Source organism: Phascolarctos cinereus, unplaced genomic scaffold (genome assembly GCF_003287225.1).
Source record: "Phascolarctos cinereus isolate Bilbo 61053 unplaced genomic scaffold, phaCin_HiC Scaffold_7;HRSCAF=346, whole genome shotgun sequence".
NCBI lineage: Eukaryota > Metazoa > Chordata > Mammalia > Diprotodontia > Phascolarctidae > Phascolarctos > Phascolarctos cinereus.
In genome coordinates, this window is record NW_027556180.1 from 185,237,992 (window position 1) to 185,258,488 (window position 20,497).

At 34.2% G+C, this 20,497-nt stretch overlaps 1 protein-coding gene across 1 annotated transcript in view; it reads right to left on the reverse strand.

Annotated features, from left to right (window-relative positions):
* The window catches only part of ROBO1 (roundabout guidance receptor 1), a 480,872-nt gene that overhangs the window by 90,458 nt on the left and 369,917 nt on the right, over positions 1-20,497 (reverse strand). Inside the window, exons 8-13 of the mRNA XM_078147422.1 lie at positions 15,628-15,752; positions 9,463-9,634; positions 2,690-2,895; positions 1,118-1,199; positions 766-934; positions 512-678 (exon numbers count right to left, since the gene is read on the reverse strand). Of these exons, the coding sequence (XP_078003548.1) occupies positions 512-678; positions 766-934; positions 1,118-1,199; positions 2,690-2,895; positions 9,463-9,634; positions 15,628-15,752 (921 nt within the window). The remainder of the gene's footprint in view (positions 1-511; positions 679-765; positions 935-1,117; positions 1,200-2,689; positions 2,896-9,462; positions 9,635-15,627; positions 15,753-20,497) is intronic.

A 20,497-nucleotide genomic window follows, 5' to 3' on the forward strand; every position in this document is an offset into this window, starting at 1 on the left:
TCCAGATAGCATTAATCACTTTTTATTATAATTTTACAACATCATCCTCTAGAGTAAAGGTACTGGCATACCAATATCAGTAAAAGTCAATCAGTTGTAAATATGTTAAGTATATACTATAGATTTTAAGTATATACTAAAGATTACAAATTCTAATTTTTTGTAACATTTTAGCAGTTAAGATGTGGAGGTGCTAATTTTTAATGTACAAAATAATCCTGGATAGCAAAAATCATCCACGATATTATTGTAATTATAACCCATTGCATTCTTAACTCATATTGTGTTTAGCTAGAATAAATTTAAGTTTTAAAAGTATAAACAAAATGAGAAACATCATCTTTCTTGTTATTCATTTTTTTCTGATCATGATAAATACTAAAGGTCAACTGAGTATTTTGGAGAACATCTTTAAGTATTCAGTACTGACTTGTAATACACATTATTTGACAGTAAAATTATAAGCTACATGGATAAATGGTATCATAAGGTTTAATAAATTCATTTTTACCTTGTGTTTTCACTGGATCTGATATTTGACTTGGATCACTAAGACCGTATGCATTAGCAGCTCTCACAAGGAAAAGGTAAATTGCATTAGGTTTTAGTCCTTTAGTGGCAAATGTTTCTGTCTTCACATTTTCTGCTACAGTTTGCCAGCTGCTACCAGATGCATGGCTAAGTACAGATAAACACAAGTTAGAACATGTATACTCAATTGTATATTCAAAGTATGAAAAACAGCATATATCATATTTACTATACCTGAAGGCTTCTATGATATAAGATGTTGGTGTTGCACCTGAATTCAAATTTGGTTGCCATGACAATGTTACTGTATTTCTGCTAACATCTGTGACTTCGGGTTTTGATGGAGCACTTGGGATTAAATTTGGGTCAGTGGGTCTCGGAGGCTGAACTGGAACTCCAAATTCTAATAAAGAAGCAAAAGACAAAAGAAATATGTCTATGCATAGTAAAATGTATACATCTCTCTGCTTCCACATATGTGTACATACACAACTTGGGTCTGATCATGTCTACTTTCTCAGAAATTAATCACATCTTAGTTTATAGGCTTTTAAAAAAATAAACAAATGAAGAATCTTCAATTTACCTTGAACTTCAATGTATGCACTCCATGTTGCTTCACCACTAGGAGTTGATGCAACACAGGTGTACCGACCAGTGTCACCAAGCTGAGAAAGGCAAAAAATAAATATTTGGAACAATCAAAAACACAGTCACCTGGTAGGTCTGCATATGACCCCTGAATATGGATATAACTATATTAGAACTCTCTAAACATAATCTTTCCCACTCTGTTGCAAATATTTGGTTGCATGTGAACTGAGAAATTTTACGAGACAAGAACTGGAAAAAGCCATCTAATATTATATTTGATTTGATCATGTTACCCAGTAAGGCAAATGAAAGATTTTACTATACTGGCATTAACACTTTTTTTTTTCAAAAACTGAAAAATCTCAGTAACTACTGGTCTCCAAATCTTTTTAAAAGTCAAATGAATGAATCACATTACCAAATTCTCTTTAAACTTGAATTTTTTTTTTACCAAATATAAGTCCACAGAATTCAGTTTGTGGGATCAACAAATAAATATGCACAACCAGTTACTTGAAGTAGTTTTGTAAATATGAGGTAGAACAAATTTGTAATTGAATTAAGTATCTTTTCTAATAGCTGAGAAAATGAATACCCACAGGTCCCAAAATCTAACTCTAAACCAGTCTAAGAACTGACTATAGTAATCTATGACTAAGATGACAACTGTATCTCTGGACATTGTTTAAAAAGGCATGATTATTACCATTTTACTTTTCAAAAAAGAAGTCAAGTTAATGTCCCCTGGCATTTACAATAATTAAGCATTCATAAATATGTTAATCACAAGGTGTTCATTTTATAGCATATTAAAAAAAGAAGCAAAGCTGCTGACCAATAATTCTACAAAGCCATCTACAGGTACAAAATAAAGTAACTGTAAATGTTTATTGCTGTCAAGATTCTCATTCCTTTCACTATATATTCTTTGAGCCTGTCTAATCTTGACCTATAAAGAAAATGGAAATAAGGAAAGATACAGCAACACAACCCTGGAAAAACAGGTATGTTGGCTATATTGTATCAGAAAATAAATCCTTAAATTGTTCCCATAAACTTAGAGGCTTTTCATGTTCTAATTCCGAATATTCACTCAGCATATACATATTTTTTACTTTTGTTGGGATATATGCATTCCATAATTATAGAATGTTGAACCAACCTCCCAACCTCATATTCACAACTGAAGAATTCTTGAAGCATTCTGAACTGGTATTTATGTTTCTTTTTTTAAAAAAAACCTTTCTGTAATTATTGTTATCACACTACTATTTGAGGGGATTCTCTCTTGCAATTTCCAAAATGTTTTCCTCAATTTGTGTTAGAAGTGTTTTCACAAGATATAAACAATACTTAAATCATTGTCATGGGCTGCATAAAAATACAAGGCAACTTAAGCAGAGATTGTAGAATGTTTGAAAGGACCAAGCAACGAAGTGAAACGGTATTTATACTGCTATTTAACATTTCATGAATTCTAAAATTAGAGGCTGAAATACCAGTAGACAGAAGCAAAGACAAAGTGAAACTCAACAGAAAGCTAGAGGAAGTAATTCTGAGTTACCTTGGCATATCGGATCTGCAGTGCTCCTGTTTCCAGCTGTTTGATGCGAGAATCCTGGGTGGAGACGAGGATTCCATCCTTTCTCCACAGAATTGTGGGCACTGGACTGCCTGTGGCCACACAGCTGAGGACTAAAGTACCATCCACTGCTACAGTCTGATTCCCAGGACCCTGTCTGATGACTGGGGGAGGCCGGTCTGCAATCACTGCCAGAGGAAACGACAGGAAACAGATTTCTACAACTGGAAACAATTTTCTAATCATCTAAGGAACAGTAGTTGCTCTAGGCTTTGAAACAGACTAAAGATTATTAAACAGTCAATTAATGTAGGAGACATGTCTTATTCAGACTGCATTCATATTATACATGGATTCAGAATATGAAAATGACAAACAATGTACTACTTTAGAACAGGGGGACAGCACAGTAGTTGGCATTTTCAAAGTACTTCTGAGGTTAAGGAATTTAAAAATTATTGCCAGGCAGTCACATAATGATTCATTGTGGAATTTCTAGATTTCTAATTCTGGAATGCTAAAGAAACATTTTAGCTTACCTCAGTTGAAATTTAAGAAGCAAAGTTCATTCAACAAAAGGCATAATGATGTATGAGGATAGCTTTTTGTTCAACAGATGCACAGAAAAGACAATGGTATCGTGCCAGCTGGATTTCATTTACATGGTTTCAACATATGGTTCTAATGGATCCACTTGGCAAGTCTTGCATTCATTTAAGTTCTTTTGGATTCTCCTATTTTTCAAGACCTTTTAAACTCCAAATGATTAAACTCCCCATTTCTTTTGGTTTTATATTAAGTTACTTTCTGTTAACAAGTAACTGGGCTAATTGTTTCAAACTCTTATGGATTAAATAGTCAGCAGAACTCACTCATCACATATTTGGAACACTCCCCCTGCTCCCCAAAGGCAACACATCCTTAGGTACTGTAACTTGTGAAAACTCTGACTTCTGTATAGCAGTTTCAAAGATGGCAAGAGAACTTGCCTCTGTCTGTTGTAGATGCTTTAAAAGGAACATAAGGTTTCTAAGGAAAAGATAGGTAGTACTGCTACAAGCAATAAATTTTGGAGAAGATGTTTTAAATCACACAAGGATAAGCCCCTCATAAGACATTTTGGAGCACAAGGAATGGGTTAAGGGAAGAGAAATCAAATGTTATCTATACATGATAGTCACTTGAGAGAAAAGTATGCAATTGGTTCATAGGAAGAGCAGGAAATCTCTGTAATTCAGCCAGAGAAAGGCTGCTTAACTCCTAGATGAGTTAATCTTTGGACCATGGCATGAAGGAGATCAATAATACAATGAGAGGCAAACCTCCTAACTTGGTGCCCATGTTATGACAGGTTCTTGTCAGTCTTCCAAGTTGGGTGTGGGCACAGGATCTGTCTCACAAGCCAATTCAGAGGAAACCCATATGTTTTATAGGGAGATCTAGGTCTCTAGGAGGATTTTCTAAATGTTTACCTAATTCTGATATTACAAGCAGGGAAGCACCAATTAGCAAAGAAGTTAAATGCTTCAATAATGAAAGTCTCCAGGTATGGAAATTTCTACGAGTGACAGCCAGGAAAACACAGAGAACTATTCCTTTTTTAATTAATCAATTAATTAATTTTTAGTTTTCAGCACGTACTTCAGTAAGACTTTGAGTTCTACAGTTACTTCTTCCCCCTCTCAAAGATGGTGTGCAATCTGATCTAGACTATACATATACACTCATATTAAACATTGTCACATTAGTCTTCTTTACAATGTGACTAATGTGAAAATATATTTAATATGAATGTGTATGTATAGCCTATATCACAGATCTATTTCCAAAAATGGCAGGCCCAAAGAACTAGAGGTTTGGGGCTTGCCATGTACCTTTGCTGTGGACTATTTTGTGTCAAGAAATAATGAACTTTAAAGTATTCTGAAAGGTACACATATGTGATATTAGTATTATTATTACATGGAAATTCTGGAGTCTAGAGAAGGACTTGTAATAAAAGCTATATTGAAATTTCAATTCTGTGGTTTAAATGGTGTATTCATAGTCAGTCAAAACATTTATGAAAATATTATCACCACGCAGTTGCATAACTGAACATAATTAAATCCTGGAAAGAAGTATTGTTATGCTTGGCAGTTTTTGTCTTATCTCAAAAACATTAAATATACAGGAAAAAGTCCTATACTTGATATTTTTTATAATTTTTTGAGCTCATACTTGATTTTTTCAGTTGCGTATCATTGACACTATATTTTTCTAGATTGTTTATAGAGATAATGATTAATATGTCAGAATAACTTTATCATTTATTCTTTTTTCTAAAAACAAAACAATAAACAAATCAGTTCCAAATTTTGAGTGATATCATACATTTATTTAGAGAAAATAAATTTTTTGATATTACCACAGGTTTAAGAATATTTCTGATTAATTACAGTCACATAGGCATAAATTCTAAGGAATTTATCTAATCAAGAATATATAATTTAATAAGTTAGGTAATCTCTCTTATGACTGGGTAGATTGTTTTTAAGAGTTATTGTAGATGATAAAGAGCTCCAGTCAAGATGTTGGTACAATGGGGTCAGAATCCCCAGGTCCCAAATACCTAATCTAGAAAAAGCCTAAAATTTGTACCACACTAAATACTGATAAAGAAATCCAATGAAAAGCCATAGCAATTTGACTTCTTCTGCCCCAGAAGTATATAAAAAGTCTTCTAGAAACACACAGAAGTAGGAAAGGGAACCGCTAGGCAAACTAGAGGCAGCACAACCAAACACCAGTAGCATTCCATCATGACCAGTAGCAAGACAGCTACACATACAGCCTGCAAGGTTCTGTCTCCAGAAGCAGCAAGAATTAAGGGTCCCTTCATACAACCAATGTAGTGTGGCAGTGCTCAGACATGGACAGCTCAGGCATCCGTGTGTTGCATGGTCCCTACCACTAGAATTCTGAGATGCCCCAAAAGCCCCTAGATCACTATGAACCTCAAAGATGCAGGGAAGTCTAGCCATGGGAGTTGGACATCTGTGAAAGAACAGAGGTGACAAAAGTGGAGACAAAGCTGGGCTAAGCACCCCGACTAAAAGTACAGAAGAAATCAGAGCCTGGCCCTGGCACAAATTTCCAGTTCAACAACTAAAGCAGGAAAGATGAGTAAACTAAAGAAAGTCCCAATCAATAACTACAGAATAATTGTAGATTCAGCAGTCCCTGAAAATATAGGTTTTAAGGAGAAAGTATCTCTATAACAACTAAAACCAGAAACTCAATGGAAAAATATGGATTTTCCACAAGAGCTAGAGAGATACCTAAAGAAAGAAACAAAGGATTTTAAAAAATAAAATAAAAGCTCTGCATGAAAGACTTTGAGGAGAACTTCTTAGAATAGAAAGCAGTAAGCCTTACCCAAATAATGAACTCTCTGAAAACAAGAACAGAGGAAACAGAAATCCATGATTCTATGAAAATGTCAAAAAAAAAAAAGATGAGAACAAAATCAGAAGACTGAAAAAATAGAAAATAATAAAATTTACCTGGAATTGGGTCAAGGAGAGATCATGTTACAGAATAATTTAAAGTATACATAAAGGAGTTCAGGTAATAAGAAACCACACTGAAGATGACATAAGCATCCTGGCAGCCCCTATTATTAATGAAAGGAGAATTTGGGATGTAATATTCCAAAAAAGCAAAAAAAAAATGGACTTACAACCAAGAACAACTTACTCTATGAAGGTGAGTATTATTTTATGAGGTGCAGGGAAGGGATATTTAATGTAATAGATGACTTTAATGTAATTACGCTGTAGACCAGAGATGTGCAGAAACTTTGAAATGTAAAAATGATAGTCAAGAGAAACCTAGAAACAAATTAGCATCTGAAAAGGGCTATATGATTATGTAATGCTGACATTTTAATAACAGAAGCAACAAATGGCCTTTAGGAATCTTAATGTCTTCAAAAGATATTAAGAAAGTTAAATTAGAAAACAGAAGTCCTAACTCTAGGTGATATTTCATCTAGATGGATTCCATTTTCAAGGGTTTTAAGAGGAGAAAAATAAGGGAGGGTAAAAGAAATATAGTGTATAAAGGACTAGAAGAATGAAACTTATTATTTATCATACGTGAGAATATGCAAACCTATAGGAAAGGTTTGGGGTAGCAGACCTGAGATGAACCTCATCTTATCTAGTTCTTACCTGAACTAGACAAAGGAGAGCTAAACACACACACACACACACACACACATACACACACACACAGAGTATAATAAAGAAGCAAATTAATCTCAACAGGGAAACAAGTGGAGAGAGGGAGAAGAGAGGGAAGGAGGGGAATACTGGGGATACTGAAGAGGTAATTATTTTAAAAGTAAAGAACCGGAATACTGAGGAATGGCTGAACAAATTTTGGTATAGAAATATAATGGAAAATCATTGTATTATTAGAAATGACAGAAGAGATTATTTCAGAGAATCTAGAGTAGGATGAACTGATGCAAAGTGAAGTGAGGAGAATCAGGGGGCCAATTACTATAAAGATAAAAAACAACTTGGAAAGACTTAAGAATTCTGATCAGTGCAATGACCAACCACGTCTCCAGAAGTCCTTTGATAAAGCATGTGGCTTACCTCCTGATGGACTGCTAAGGAGTGATGGAATATCAAGACTTGACTTTTGGGTATGGCCACTATATGGCTTTGTTTTGGTTGATCATGCTAATGTGCTACCAGTTTCTTTCGAGGAAGAAGGGATAGGGGTCCCTCTCTTGCTTTTAACTGGAGTGGAGGATAGTTGATAAAAGGGCCATTGAAACATTTAAAATTATGCACAGAAAAGAAAGAAGAAAATTCAGAAGGAAGGATAAACAAGTGGTACAGTGTTAAAAATAAAGTGTGGAATTTATTATATACTTCTTTTAAAAAGCAAACAGAATGAAATGGAGATTCCTGGTTTCATACACGAATCTTTTTTTGTGTTCTGCTGTCTATATGGAAATATTATTTTTGTGTGTCTAAGCTCAAAAAAAATTTTTTAAAGGTTTTGTGACCAAAAACTTCATCACCATGTAGCCAGCCTAATAATGGGCTTCTCTGAATTAGGCTGGTCCATAACCGGGACTCTTACTGAAGACTTTTTATTTTGGCAACCGAAAAGCTTCAGCTAATATGGTTGGAGCTTGTGTCCTGCTAACATAATTTCTGAAAATACAGACCAATCTTCAGGTCATGATAAGGCATCTTAAGAAGACTTCAGTAGAGATCATAAAATTAAGGAACTGATGCTTGGACTGTCTGAATTAGCCAAAGGGATTATCAGGTAGAAAGTATTCATGAATGTGTATGCAATTTATGAGTGGCTAGAAATCTTTTTTTTTTTAATCATTAATGAACATCTCCATCTATTGCCAAAAGTTGGTGAAATTTGTATGCTTTTTAGCTCTGATGTGCCAGATACTGTCCATGTCTATGGACTTTAATTCATAGGTTCTGACTTTAATTCATTATAACTGTTATTATCTTCTACTTCAATTCCCTTTTCCCATCAGTTCTGAATCTGTTTAGGTACAAAAGCAGCTTGAGGATATAAATCTCTGTTATTGTGGACCAGAAATAGGCCTTTCAAACTTCTCCCTTGGTCTGAATTGGCAATATATAATTTTTTCAATGCCACTAATCAAAGAAATAATGAGCCAAATAGTCATAAGGTATTGAAGTCAAACTATAACTTTGAAGTGAAAAAAAAAACCCCACACACAAGTGTGTGTGTGTGTGTGTGTGTGTGTGTGTATGTATAACACTTCCCTTTTCCCCTCAATCTCAATATCACCATCCAAACACTAAAGGAAATCAGCACATTTATTTAAGATTTTCAGTGCATTTTATTATTACCACATTTATACTAATGACTTATACCACAATTTGACTATATGTGTATACACATATATAAATATATAATACACATATCTACATATTTATGTGTCATGTAAAAAGTCAGATCATATATATATATATATATATATGTGAGTATATAAATATATACACATTCCTTTCATGTTGCTTCTATCATCTTCTGTTCTACCTATTCCCTCTTCATAATTAAGGAATAAGGAAAAGATGTGACTTAACAGCTCCCAAATCTTTCTAAATCTTAGGTCTCAGTTCCACTGACAATGAGCAAGCTATTCTCTTAGAAATTTGTGGTTAGGTACTCTGACCAATAGCTCCCTATACTACCTCAATGAAAAATAGAAAATAAATTTTTTCTCTGTCAAATCAGAAATATAGATCATCACAAAGTAACTATATATGTATGTATATGTATGTCTACATATACACACATATTTTCCTTAATGTTACTTATATCAGCTTCTGTTCCATTCATTCACTCCATACACACACACACACACACACACACATCCAAAACAGAGAAAAATTACATTGTATAAGTTTTACTATAGAATCAACAGCGAATAAATGATTAGTTTCATTTCCCAACCCTGAAATGCTGATTTATCTTGAGGTAAGACAAAAGTAGAACATATAATTTAATTATAAACAGTAATGTTAACTGTAAAGACTATGTTAGATTTTTAAACATCCTATTAATATTGTGTTCATTCCCGTACCAAAATCATGGCAAAAAATGATGTCAGATTATGAGTAAACATATATCCTGGCAAATTGTTGAGGCTTTCACCAAGACTCTGAGACTGTAAAATAAGTAACTCTTTACTTTACCATCAGTAACTTCCAAGTAGGCTTTTGTGATGATGCTTCCTGCAACATTCAAAGTCTGGCAGATATAATATCCTACATCAGATCGCTGGACATTTGTGATAGTAAGATCACCCGTTTGAGAGACAGAAAACCGGCTAGAAGATTGTGGAGGATGGTATGAAAAAAGCAGGTTCTAGAAGACATAATTTCGGAAGAGGACAAGAAAAAGTAATATTAGATGATCTGCCAAGCTCCAATATTTTTACATTCATACATTTAAATAAGGCAAATAATTTATTATCTAGTCATATAGAAATATAATATACAGGCACACTATGTATACACGTACACCTGTAGCTTTTCAAAGTCTATCAATGCTAATGTCACTTTGATCACATATTAGAAGCCTAAATTTCATTTCGCTGTTTCATAGTACTTGCCTACAAAAGAAGATGCTATTAGATTTACAAATGAAACATAGACTACCAGTTCAATTGGGGGGTGCAAGGGGAGGGAAGGGAGGAAATGTTAAAAAAAAACATTATGACTACATACAAGCTCAATTTCTAACCCTAAAATTTTTTGAACTTACCAGTACAATTACATTTTAACAAAGAATTTAATGGTTTATTATTAAGTCTAAATAAGATATTTCTAACACACCAACAAATGTCCACTTTATTACTCCATTGCAAACAACCCAGTATCCTATATCAACCTAACCTTTTAGACAATCTCAATTACCTTGTTGCTTCTATTAAATACTGATAAAATCTATTTTCTGTAACACACTGAAATGAAGTTATGAATCAAGTTTGAATATAAAAACAGCTTACATTTTTAAAAAAATTATCAAATGGGTATCTATGGTTAGTTTGTTCTCAAACTGAAATGACATGTTTGACAATCAAAATAAAATTGAATACGTTTACACATAAAACACTGCACTATTTCATATTTGGGGGGGGCAGGGTGAGGCAGTCAGGATTAAATGACTTGCCCTGGATCACACAGTTGATAAGTGTCAAGTCTCTGAGGCCACATTTGAACTCAGGTCCAACTGATTCCAGGACTCGTGCTTTATCAACTGCACCACCTAGCTGCCCCCTTGTATTTTGTGAAACAATGAAGTTTATTTTTCTCATGAAAAGGCTGTTTGAAAACATAGCAAAGAAATTTTCAAAATAATCAGATTTGAAATGATCATAAAAGGCAATATAGTGAAAATAGCATTAGGCGGAAAAGTAATATGCAAAATATCTAAACTTACTTGGGATTTGAAATCATAGTTTTAAAAATTTCAGATAAATTTTACTAAGTAAATGTTTACATGCATACATATCTAAATACACACATACATACATATGTGTATAGACAAATTTACAACATCCATACACACATACATATACACACAAATTTACATTCCAATAAATACTGTGGCCATATTAGGTCTACCAAAGATGCTGACCAATCTAAGGCCAAAATAATGACAGTCTTTGACACAACAGAAATCAAATTCTGTCTGGCTCTTCTCAATTCTCAGTTCCTGATATGGCACTCAGTAAATTTTAGCCTATGGAGTGCGATGGAAAGTACTAGAAATAACTAAGTTATTTAAATATCTATTCAACTGACCAAAGAACATACCATAAAACAATGAAACCAGAGCATTTGCCCACCAAAATGAGAACAAAAATGAAACCCTGACTGGTAGTCACAAGAAAATCACCTGAAATTTTATTACAGATACTATCAATTATAACAACTGGGAGTGACTTAAGTAAAAAAAATATTTAAGTTTGGAAACATCTACATGAAAAATAAATTAACTTCCCAATAGCCAAGTAGTCAATGGATACCAACAAATAGCTCTCAAATGAAGAATTTCAAATGATTGATAGCCACTCAAGAAATGTAAATAAAAATAACTCGAATTTTACTCATGTCCATCAAAATTGACAAAGGTGACAAAAGATAGAACTAGCTAACTTTAAACGAGCTGTGAAAATGTATTGTTTGTGGAAATTGGTTCAACCATTCTGGAAAGACAATTGGAATTATGCTAAAAAAAAAAAACGACTTAAAATGCCCACATTCAACTCTTTGCCCTAGAGTTCACAATGACAAGCAATTTTAAGGTGGTCAAAGACAGAATGAAAGGCACTATATATACCCCAAAATATTCACAGAAACACTTTTTGTGGTAATAAGTAATTGGAAACAAAGGAAATACTCATCATTTGAGGAATGGCTAAATAAATTATGGGAGATGATTGCAATGAAATATTATTCTTTTGTAAGACAAAAACATGAAGATTCAGGGAAATACAGTAATGACCATATGAACTGATGCAGAAAAGTAAATGGAATCAGGAAATGGAAATGGCTGAAATGAATAAAAAGAAATAAAACCCCCAAATTAAACAGAGGGTAATTATAATGACCAAGGTTTTCTCTGAATTGGAATTGTGAAGATATGCCTCCCTTCCTTTTTTGTAAAGGTTGACTTTGAGTGTTGAACACCGCATAATCTCCTTGTAATTTGGTTGATGTGTAGATTAGTTTGACTGAACTGTTTTTCCACTTTTTTTTCTATTCTTTGTCACAAAGACTGGCTACCTTGATGGAGAGAGAGGAGAGGAATTGGTATATACAAGGCGTCCCAAAAGTCTTAGTCAAATTTTAAGACATTAAAGCTTTAACATTAAAGCTTTAATGCCTCAAAACTGTATTAAGACCCTTGGGTCTTTTGGAGGTGAAGGTAATACACAAATAAAATACAAATACTGAATATCAATAGAATAAACGGAATGAATGAGAATTACTATGCTATAAGTGAAAATAGATCAGAAAAATCAGGATCAAATAAACTAAAATGCTTCTTTAATTAAGTGAAGAAGTGCCAATAACAGATTGATAGCTGAGTTTTTGTTTGTGTTTGTGAATGTGTAAATGTGTATCTGTGAAGTTTTTGCATTCACCAATGAAAGACACTGAGCAGGTAATACAGAATGGGGACAATGAAAACATTCAGAGGATATGAATTTAAGTTGGAGTAGCAAAATAGATTAGCAAGTCACTAACTTTTATTAGGCTTATATCCATGATATGCAGAACACGGAATTAAAGGAATCTGATTCGTAGGCTCACATGACTTAAATTTCATTCTAAATATTAAAAGTATTAATATTTTCTACAAGGTCCCTTGATAGACTCAGTCCTAGATCATGGATACAAAATAAGAATTTTGGACAATTTATAGTGTATATACCTTTTAAAGAGAAGGGAAAAAAAGCCCTAGATAATGAAAAAAATTTGTTAGTATATTTCAATTTTGAGAGTAAATCACTATAAACACAAATCATATTTGTTCACATATTAAAGAAAATAAGGTATATTAAACAAGCAGCAGAATACATAGAGAACAAGTTCTTTTTAATCTAATCTTCCATGACAATATCATTCTTGGGATACGATATTTGTCATCCATTTGGCTTTTGTCTCAAATGCCTTTGACACTGTCTCAGACAGAAAATTTCATCAACAAACTAGAAAAATAAGACCTACACCAGAGTTTCTCAATCTTTCTGTTCTTTCTCAATGCAAAAAACACCAGGGACCTTATTATATGCAGTTCACAGGAACTCAGACATTCATTACAAAAAAAAAAATAGAATTTTCCAGCTTTTAGAGTTATAAGGAAGGAAAATGAAAGCTTTGAGATTATTAGGGGAACTAGAACAGACCATAGCTAAGTAAGAGGTAGGATGGACAAGAACAACCCTGGTGCAGAGTCCGATCGCCTCCTACCTAGACTACTGCAATAGCCTGTTGAATGGTATTCGCTGCCCTAAGTGTTTCCTACGGCAGTCCATCCTACATTCAAATGTCAGACTAATCTTAAACCACAAGTTAGACCATGCCATCCCCATGTCGCTTTCTCCCCCTCCCCCAGTCCCCATTTAATCAACTCCACTTGCTCCCTATCAACTCCAAGATAAAATATAAAATCTTTTGTTTGAAATTCAAAGCCCCTCATAACTTTGCCCCACCCCCCACCTTTCTAGATTTTTTTATACCTGACTCTTCACACATACTATGTGATTCAGTGACACTGAATTACTTGCTGTTCCTAACACACTGCACTCCTCCTCTAGGTTTCCAGCATTTTCACTGGCTGTCCTCAATGCCTGCAATTCTCTTCTTCCTCATCTCAGCCTCCTCACTTTCCTGACTTCCTTCAAGTTTCAGCCAGTTTCAACTTCCACAAGAAATCTTTCCCACTCTTCCTTAATCTTAGTGCCTTTGCACTGAGAATACCTCTAAATCACCCCGTATGTATGTATCTATCTTGATTGTAAATAGTTGTTTGTATATTGTTTAACCCATTAGACTGTGGACTTGCTGAGAGAAATATTTGTCCTTTGCCTTTGTATCCCCTAAACTTAGCACAGTGATTTTTAGGTATTTAATATTGCTTTAATAAATTTAATGAATTTATTTAATAAATGCTTACTAGGATTTAATAAATGCTTACTGACTTACTGATTAAAATAGCGAGTACAAGGTAAATCGTTTTTATATTGAATTTCAGGACTTAACTGATTATATGTAGATGGGCTATCTAGATAGCTCTTTCAATTGCACAAACTCTATTATACAATGTATAGGAAATGTAGTGTTGTGCTTAATAGAAAATTATTGCATATATGTACACTGAAAAAATTCAAAGAATTAGAAATTATGCAGATAATATAATTAGATATGATAAAATACAACAAAGTATGCAAATGAGACTAAATATAACTTGATGTGTATTTGAAAAGGAACAGTAAGATATTACAGTCCATTTCAGTCTTAACTATGAACAACTGACATTAATTGTACCATACAGGAAGCTAGACAGTGGAGGAGACTGGACCTGAAATAACAAAAATCTGAGTTCAAAACCTGGCTCAGATGCTTAGGAGCTTTGTGAACTGACCAATTCACTTAACCTCTCTCAGCCTCAGTATCTTCATCTGTAAAATGGGAATAATAATAGCACCCATCTCAGATTTGTGTGAAGATCAAATGACAACATAGGCAAAGCACTTTTTTTTAAAGGTCATTGGGGTTAAGTGACTTGCCAGGGTCACACAGCTAGTAAGTGTCAAGTGTCTGAGATCAAATTTGAATTCAGGTCCTCGTGACTCCAAGTCCAGAGCTCTATCCACTGTACCACCTAGCTGCCCCACAAAGCACTTTCTGAAGCTTAACTCATTATATAAATGCTAATTATTATTGGTATGTTTATTGTTTGAAATGTGCAGAATTTCTGGTCAACAGTTCTGGTTAGCAGAATGTTGAAGACAAAAGTGAATTTAAAAAGACTTGATGTGGCTGAAATAGGAATCACAATGAACTGAATTTTTAAAAAAATGCTATTTTATATGAATTTGTATTATTCCTATTTAGAGGAATGTAGCATTGAGCCACTTTGAAACATGGAAAAGTACTTTCTCCTTTATCCCATCCTAAAGTATAGGTCTGACCATGTCACCTAACCCCTACTCCATAAACTTCAGTAGCTACCTTTTTCCTCTAAAAACAAATATAACATACTTAGTAATTTAAATCTAATAAGTTTCCAGTATTCTTACACTCTCCTCCACATCACACGCTCTATAACCCAGCTACATTGGCCTGCATGCCATTTTTCTCATATGATGCTCCATTTCCCATTTCTGTAGCTTTGTCCCAGCTGTCCCCCATTCCTCGGATGTTCACTTTCCTCATCTCTGTCTCTTAGAATTTCTGGCTTTCTTCAAGATTCACATGCTGCCTTTTACAGAAGGCTTTCCCAATCCCCTACTTCAAGAATCATTTTATCTAAGATTACCTTCCATCTACTACTCAGATTTCTTTTACATACCTATTTCTTTACATGCTGTTTACCCTGTAACTATAAGCTCCCTGAGGACATGTTTTTGCCTTTCCTTAAAACCCCAGTGCTTTGCACAGAACCTGGCATGCAGTAAACAATAAATGTTTGCTGGCTGATTGACTGGTTTATTAATAAAACACTGTACAACACAAAGAAGTCCCATCATCTACTAGCTACAAGTCTAATGAACGGAACCATTTTTCTCATGGTAACTCCAGAAACAGTGACTAAGGGTCAAAAAGCCAGAAAAAACATCATACCTGACTTCCTTCTCTTCTCCAAAAAATGGCTGGTTGAGGGTTTCCAGTTGCCTCACACTGGAAAGTTACAGTTCGTCCCAATGCAGCAACCTGGTCACGGGGTTTCACAACAAAGTGTGGTGGTTCTGAAGGGAAACAGCAAATTATTCTGAATCAAAAGCATATAAAATGTTTCTAAGTAAAATAATTTTCTAATAGCTGTATTTATTGTATTCAAAATGGAGTACATTTTGGTACCATTCTCATTTTTTAACATGAAGTTAAATGGTAAAGAGAATACATTTTCACAGAACATAGTTATTTACTAGGATTTTGATATATATTCTCCCAAGATTAACTTTCTCATTCAAATCAGTAATTTATTGGATAAAATTTGGCCCTTTGTATATTAAATATACCTCATATTTGTAAGCGCAAATGTTATCTTTTCTGAGTTAAGCCTACTTAAGCCCATAATCACACACATAAGGAGCTCCTGATACAGATAGGTTATAAAATCACATTAATTTAACTCAAAACTTCCTGAAATGCTACTGTGTGAATTATAACCATTTAAAATCTTCAATTCAAGTACTGAATAGAAATGAATTTAAAGCAATACAGGAGTCAAGTCTCCCTTTACATAGGCAAGGGCATGTTCAAACAAAATATATATGGAAATGAATGCAAATTTGAGACACCTGCTCATCCTGACATTAAAAATACTGCCAGCTTTATCCAAACTGTTTGATTTATACAGCCTTAAATGGCCACTTCATCTAGCAGTAAACATAGTGTCAGAAAATTATGGCTGTTATGCTGAAAGCAATGGCAGTTGAAAACATTAGGTGCGCTGATTGAGCTAACTCCTGAAAAAAATAAAACAATAGACTTCTTTTTAGGCTATGACTTATGCTTGGACAGAGTTTCCCTAAATGAAATTCTTTACTTATTGTTTAGGCTTTTCAAATTCATTTCTTACCAACTGTCTGAAACACCTAATTATTCTCATCTCTTATCTAAATTAAAATAAAGTGAATGTTTCAAGCTTGACATTTTAACAGCACTATGGAACATGGTCCTTTTCATCCACTTTCCTTTTCTTAAGGCATTTCCATTCCTTTATGCCCTTAACTTTAAAAACAGCTTCAGTTACTCATAACATTTCGAGTTATTGCTTAAGTACAGTAAATGAATCAAACAATAGGTTTATTCAGACCAAATCCATAAATGCTGCCATTCTAGAGCAATCTGTTTTCTCTCTTGAATCAGGTCAGTGTTTGTGATTATCCATCCCTCTTATCTAACATTTCCTTGTCAAACGAAGGCCTGTGTAAGAATAATTTGTCAAGAATATTTTATAAAAATTTAGTTGTTGATCACTGAAGAAATGCACTAGAGAAAAGTGCTGGTCATGTGGCAAGAGCAAGGAATAGCAGATGGAGTATCAGTGTTCAACTGGTAACTACAAAATATAAAAAGGCCTAGAGGAAGGCCCCTATTACAGTAAATGTCAAACATGCACAAAAAATAGAAGCATCAAAACAACATATATACATATACTTATATTTATGAATGAAAGTATGTATGTAGGTAGGCATATAGGTATATATCTCCATATCCATGCCAAATTGCTTACTCTTTTGCAAAGAGAAAATTAAATGACTTCTCTCCAATCAAAGAGCACAACTGATACTGAGATGGGACTAGGATCTAGGCTTATTGAGTCCTAGGACATATTACCTTTCTGTTATGTTATGCTGCTTCATCTATTTAGGTAAAATAAAATCTTAAATGTATGACTAAAAACATACAGAACACTGGGACCCAAGATGGCCTATTATTAACAAAGTACAAAGGAATGGTATAGATTAATAACATGGATTTCAAAATTGGGGAACCAGTTGCTACACTAACTTTTCATTTTTTAATTAGTTTATACTTGAGTAGTTAATGCTATAATCTAGCAAGATGCCTTATTGACATTCACATGTAATAAGAATAGATAAAGCTAGAGTAATAGAGATTAGATTTCTTGTAGTAGGTATACATACTGAAACATTTAATTAATAATTTTGTTAAGCATTATGCAGAAGCAGATTGGTGGCTACATGGGACTGGGAGCTATTTTGAATCTTCTATGTTAAAATTGTACAAGATTCCTTAATATATTCAAAGAGAGGAATATTTTTGTTCATCGATAATATTCTGATCAATATCAAGCAAATCATAAAATGGGGAAACATATGTTTGAAAAAAAAACAACCCTGTCTCTGTTTTGAAGACTATCCAGTGAAAAGTCCAAATAGGATAAGCATTCTCTGTATATGGGGGATTACTACAAATGTATCAGTTTACATATGACATTGCCTCATGCCCTGTGGGAGTTCTGAAACTCTTTAGTGAGATGCACAGCTACTCAAAAGATTCTGGCCTAACAATCAACCTCAGAAAAAGCAAACAGATGAAGAACACCAATGTAGACTGTTCATCCATATATAAATCTTGCAGACAGACAACAAGATGGGTGCAAAACTGAGTATGATAAAGCAATCAATAAACATTTATTAAGTACCTATGTGCCAGGCATTATACTAAGCACTGAGGATGCAAAGACAAAAGCAAAACAGTTTCTGTTCTCTAAGAATCTCCACTCAATCAAGGAAGAAAACAAACATATATATGAAAAAGCTGACTGACACAGGTAACTGCACTATCACTTTGGAATATCAAGAATGACCTCATGCAGAAAGCTGTACTTGAGCTCAGTCTTGAAGAAAGCTGGGGACTCTATGCAGTAAAGGTAAGGAAGTACATTCCAAGAATTGGAGACAGCCAGTACAAAGGCATGGAAATAGGAAGCAATGCCAAGTATAAGGAGAAGGAACAAGGCTAGTTTGACTGGCCTATCGAGTGCATGTAGGAGGCAAATGTATAATAAGGCCAAAAAAGGAAGGTTGGGGCTAGACTGTGAAAAGCTTTGAATAGACAAATAAAAGAATTTGTATCTGATCACAGGGATAATATGAAAAAGCCACTGGGATTTGTTGAGAAGAGTAGTGACATGGGCAAACTTTATTTTAGGAAACTCATTTTGGTAGCTGTGTTGGGGATAGATTGAAGTGGGAAGAGACTTAAAGCAGGGAAGTCAATGCATAAGCTATTGTAACAGACCAGGTGAGTATTGATAAAGGTATGAGTTGGGGTGGTATATGTATGGGTAGAGAGAAGGAAAGAGCTGCAAGAGATGCTGGGGAAGAAGAAACAAGATTTGAAAACTGAGTATACAGGGTAAGGCAAAGTTAGAAGTCAAGGATTATAATAAGGTTACGAACTTGAGTAAAAGGAAGAATGATGTACACTGTAGACAGAAACAAGAAAGAAAAGAAAAGAGGTAGGTTTTTGGGAAGAGATGAGTTTGATTTTGGGGCATCTTGAGTTTAAGGTGCTTCTGGACTAGGACTTGGGAGAGAAACTAGGGCTGGATATATAGATCTGGGAGTCATCTATATAGGGACAATTATTAAATTCATGGCAGAGAGAAAAGAAAGTCTAAGAGACTTGGGGTATGCCCTGACAGACAGGGCAGCAGGACATGAAGGATGATCTCACAAAGCAAAAAGGAGTAGGCAGATAGTAAGAGGAGAATCAAGATCATGGAACCCCAGGAGGAAAAATGTCCAGGAGGAGAGGATGTTTAGTAGTGTCAAATGCTACAGAGAGGTCAAGTGGAATGAGGATTGTGAAAAGGCCATTAGATCTGTCAGTCTAAAGGTCACCAACAACTTCAGCAATATCAATTGAGTGATGAGGTTAGAAGCGAGAATGCAAAATGAGTGAGAGAAGAGACTGGGGGAAATTATTGTAGACAGCTTTGCCTAGGAGTTTGGCTGAGTAAATGGAAGAGAGGTATAAGATTAGCTAAACATTTAAATAGTTAGACAAGACAGTGGGAAAGCATTTTGGAAATTATATAATACTTCTGCCTAGCCTATGCTCTTTCCTAATACAAAAACCCATCTTTTAATAGCAATAATCATCCACTGATGCTACAGGATGAAAAATCATGGTATATTACACCATAACTACAAAGAAATCAGAATCATGCACACAAATAGACTGCAACATTTTCCTAAAGAACTACTTTCCAGAAATATGATAAAATACACTGTTCAGAAAATGTATGATGAGAAATTGATGTAATAATATAAATTCTTTCAAGCATAAAGTTATTTTCTGGGATGCCATTTAGCATGCAGATTCAATAATTTGCTGAATGGTACACCTGGAGCCTTAAAGAGTTGGTGTAAGTTCCAAGAAGTACTGAGCTGGCAGATTAGAAAGAAACTAATGTAATAGAAGTCTGGCTCCATATGTGGAAAAAGTAGACATAATCTGTAGTGGATTGGTGATATTCTGGGAAAGAGGGGACAATGGATGTTTAATAAAAGTGCTTCACTGATCAATATGTCCAAAAATGTTATTTCAGTGTTAGTAAAACTTCCTTTACCAACAGACATCATAACACATCTATGATGTACTATTTAAGTCTTCAAGGCTTAGAATAGTTCAATGTACTGCTATTGATGAAATATCTTACAAAAACCTATAGAAAGTCCCCCAGATCATGAAGTATATACTTAACAAAGAACTGACAAGGGGATTAGGACAACAATCACAAAAGATGAGGTATATCAATGGTTGAGTAATGCTGTTGAAGGAAATTTTCAAAAGCCTCATGAATGAAATCAGAGGTTCAATGAAGTACTATTTTAATGTAGGAAACCTTATTGTTTACAAAATAATATATTTCTTTAATCTGAGGACTGAAACAGAATAGAATGGATATAGCTATGCTATTTAGTCATATAGCATTATTATGGTCCTCTTC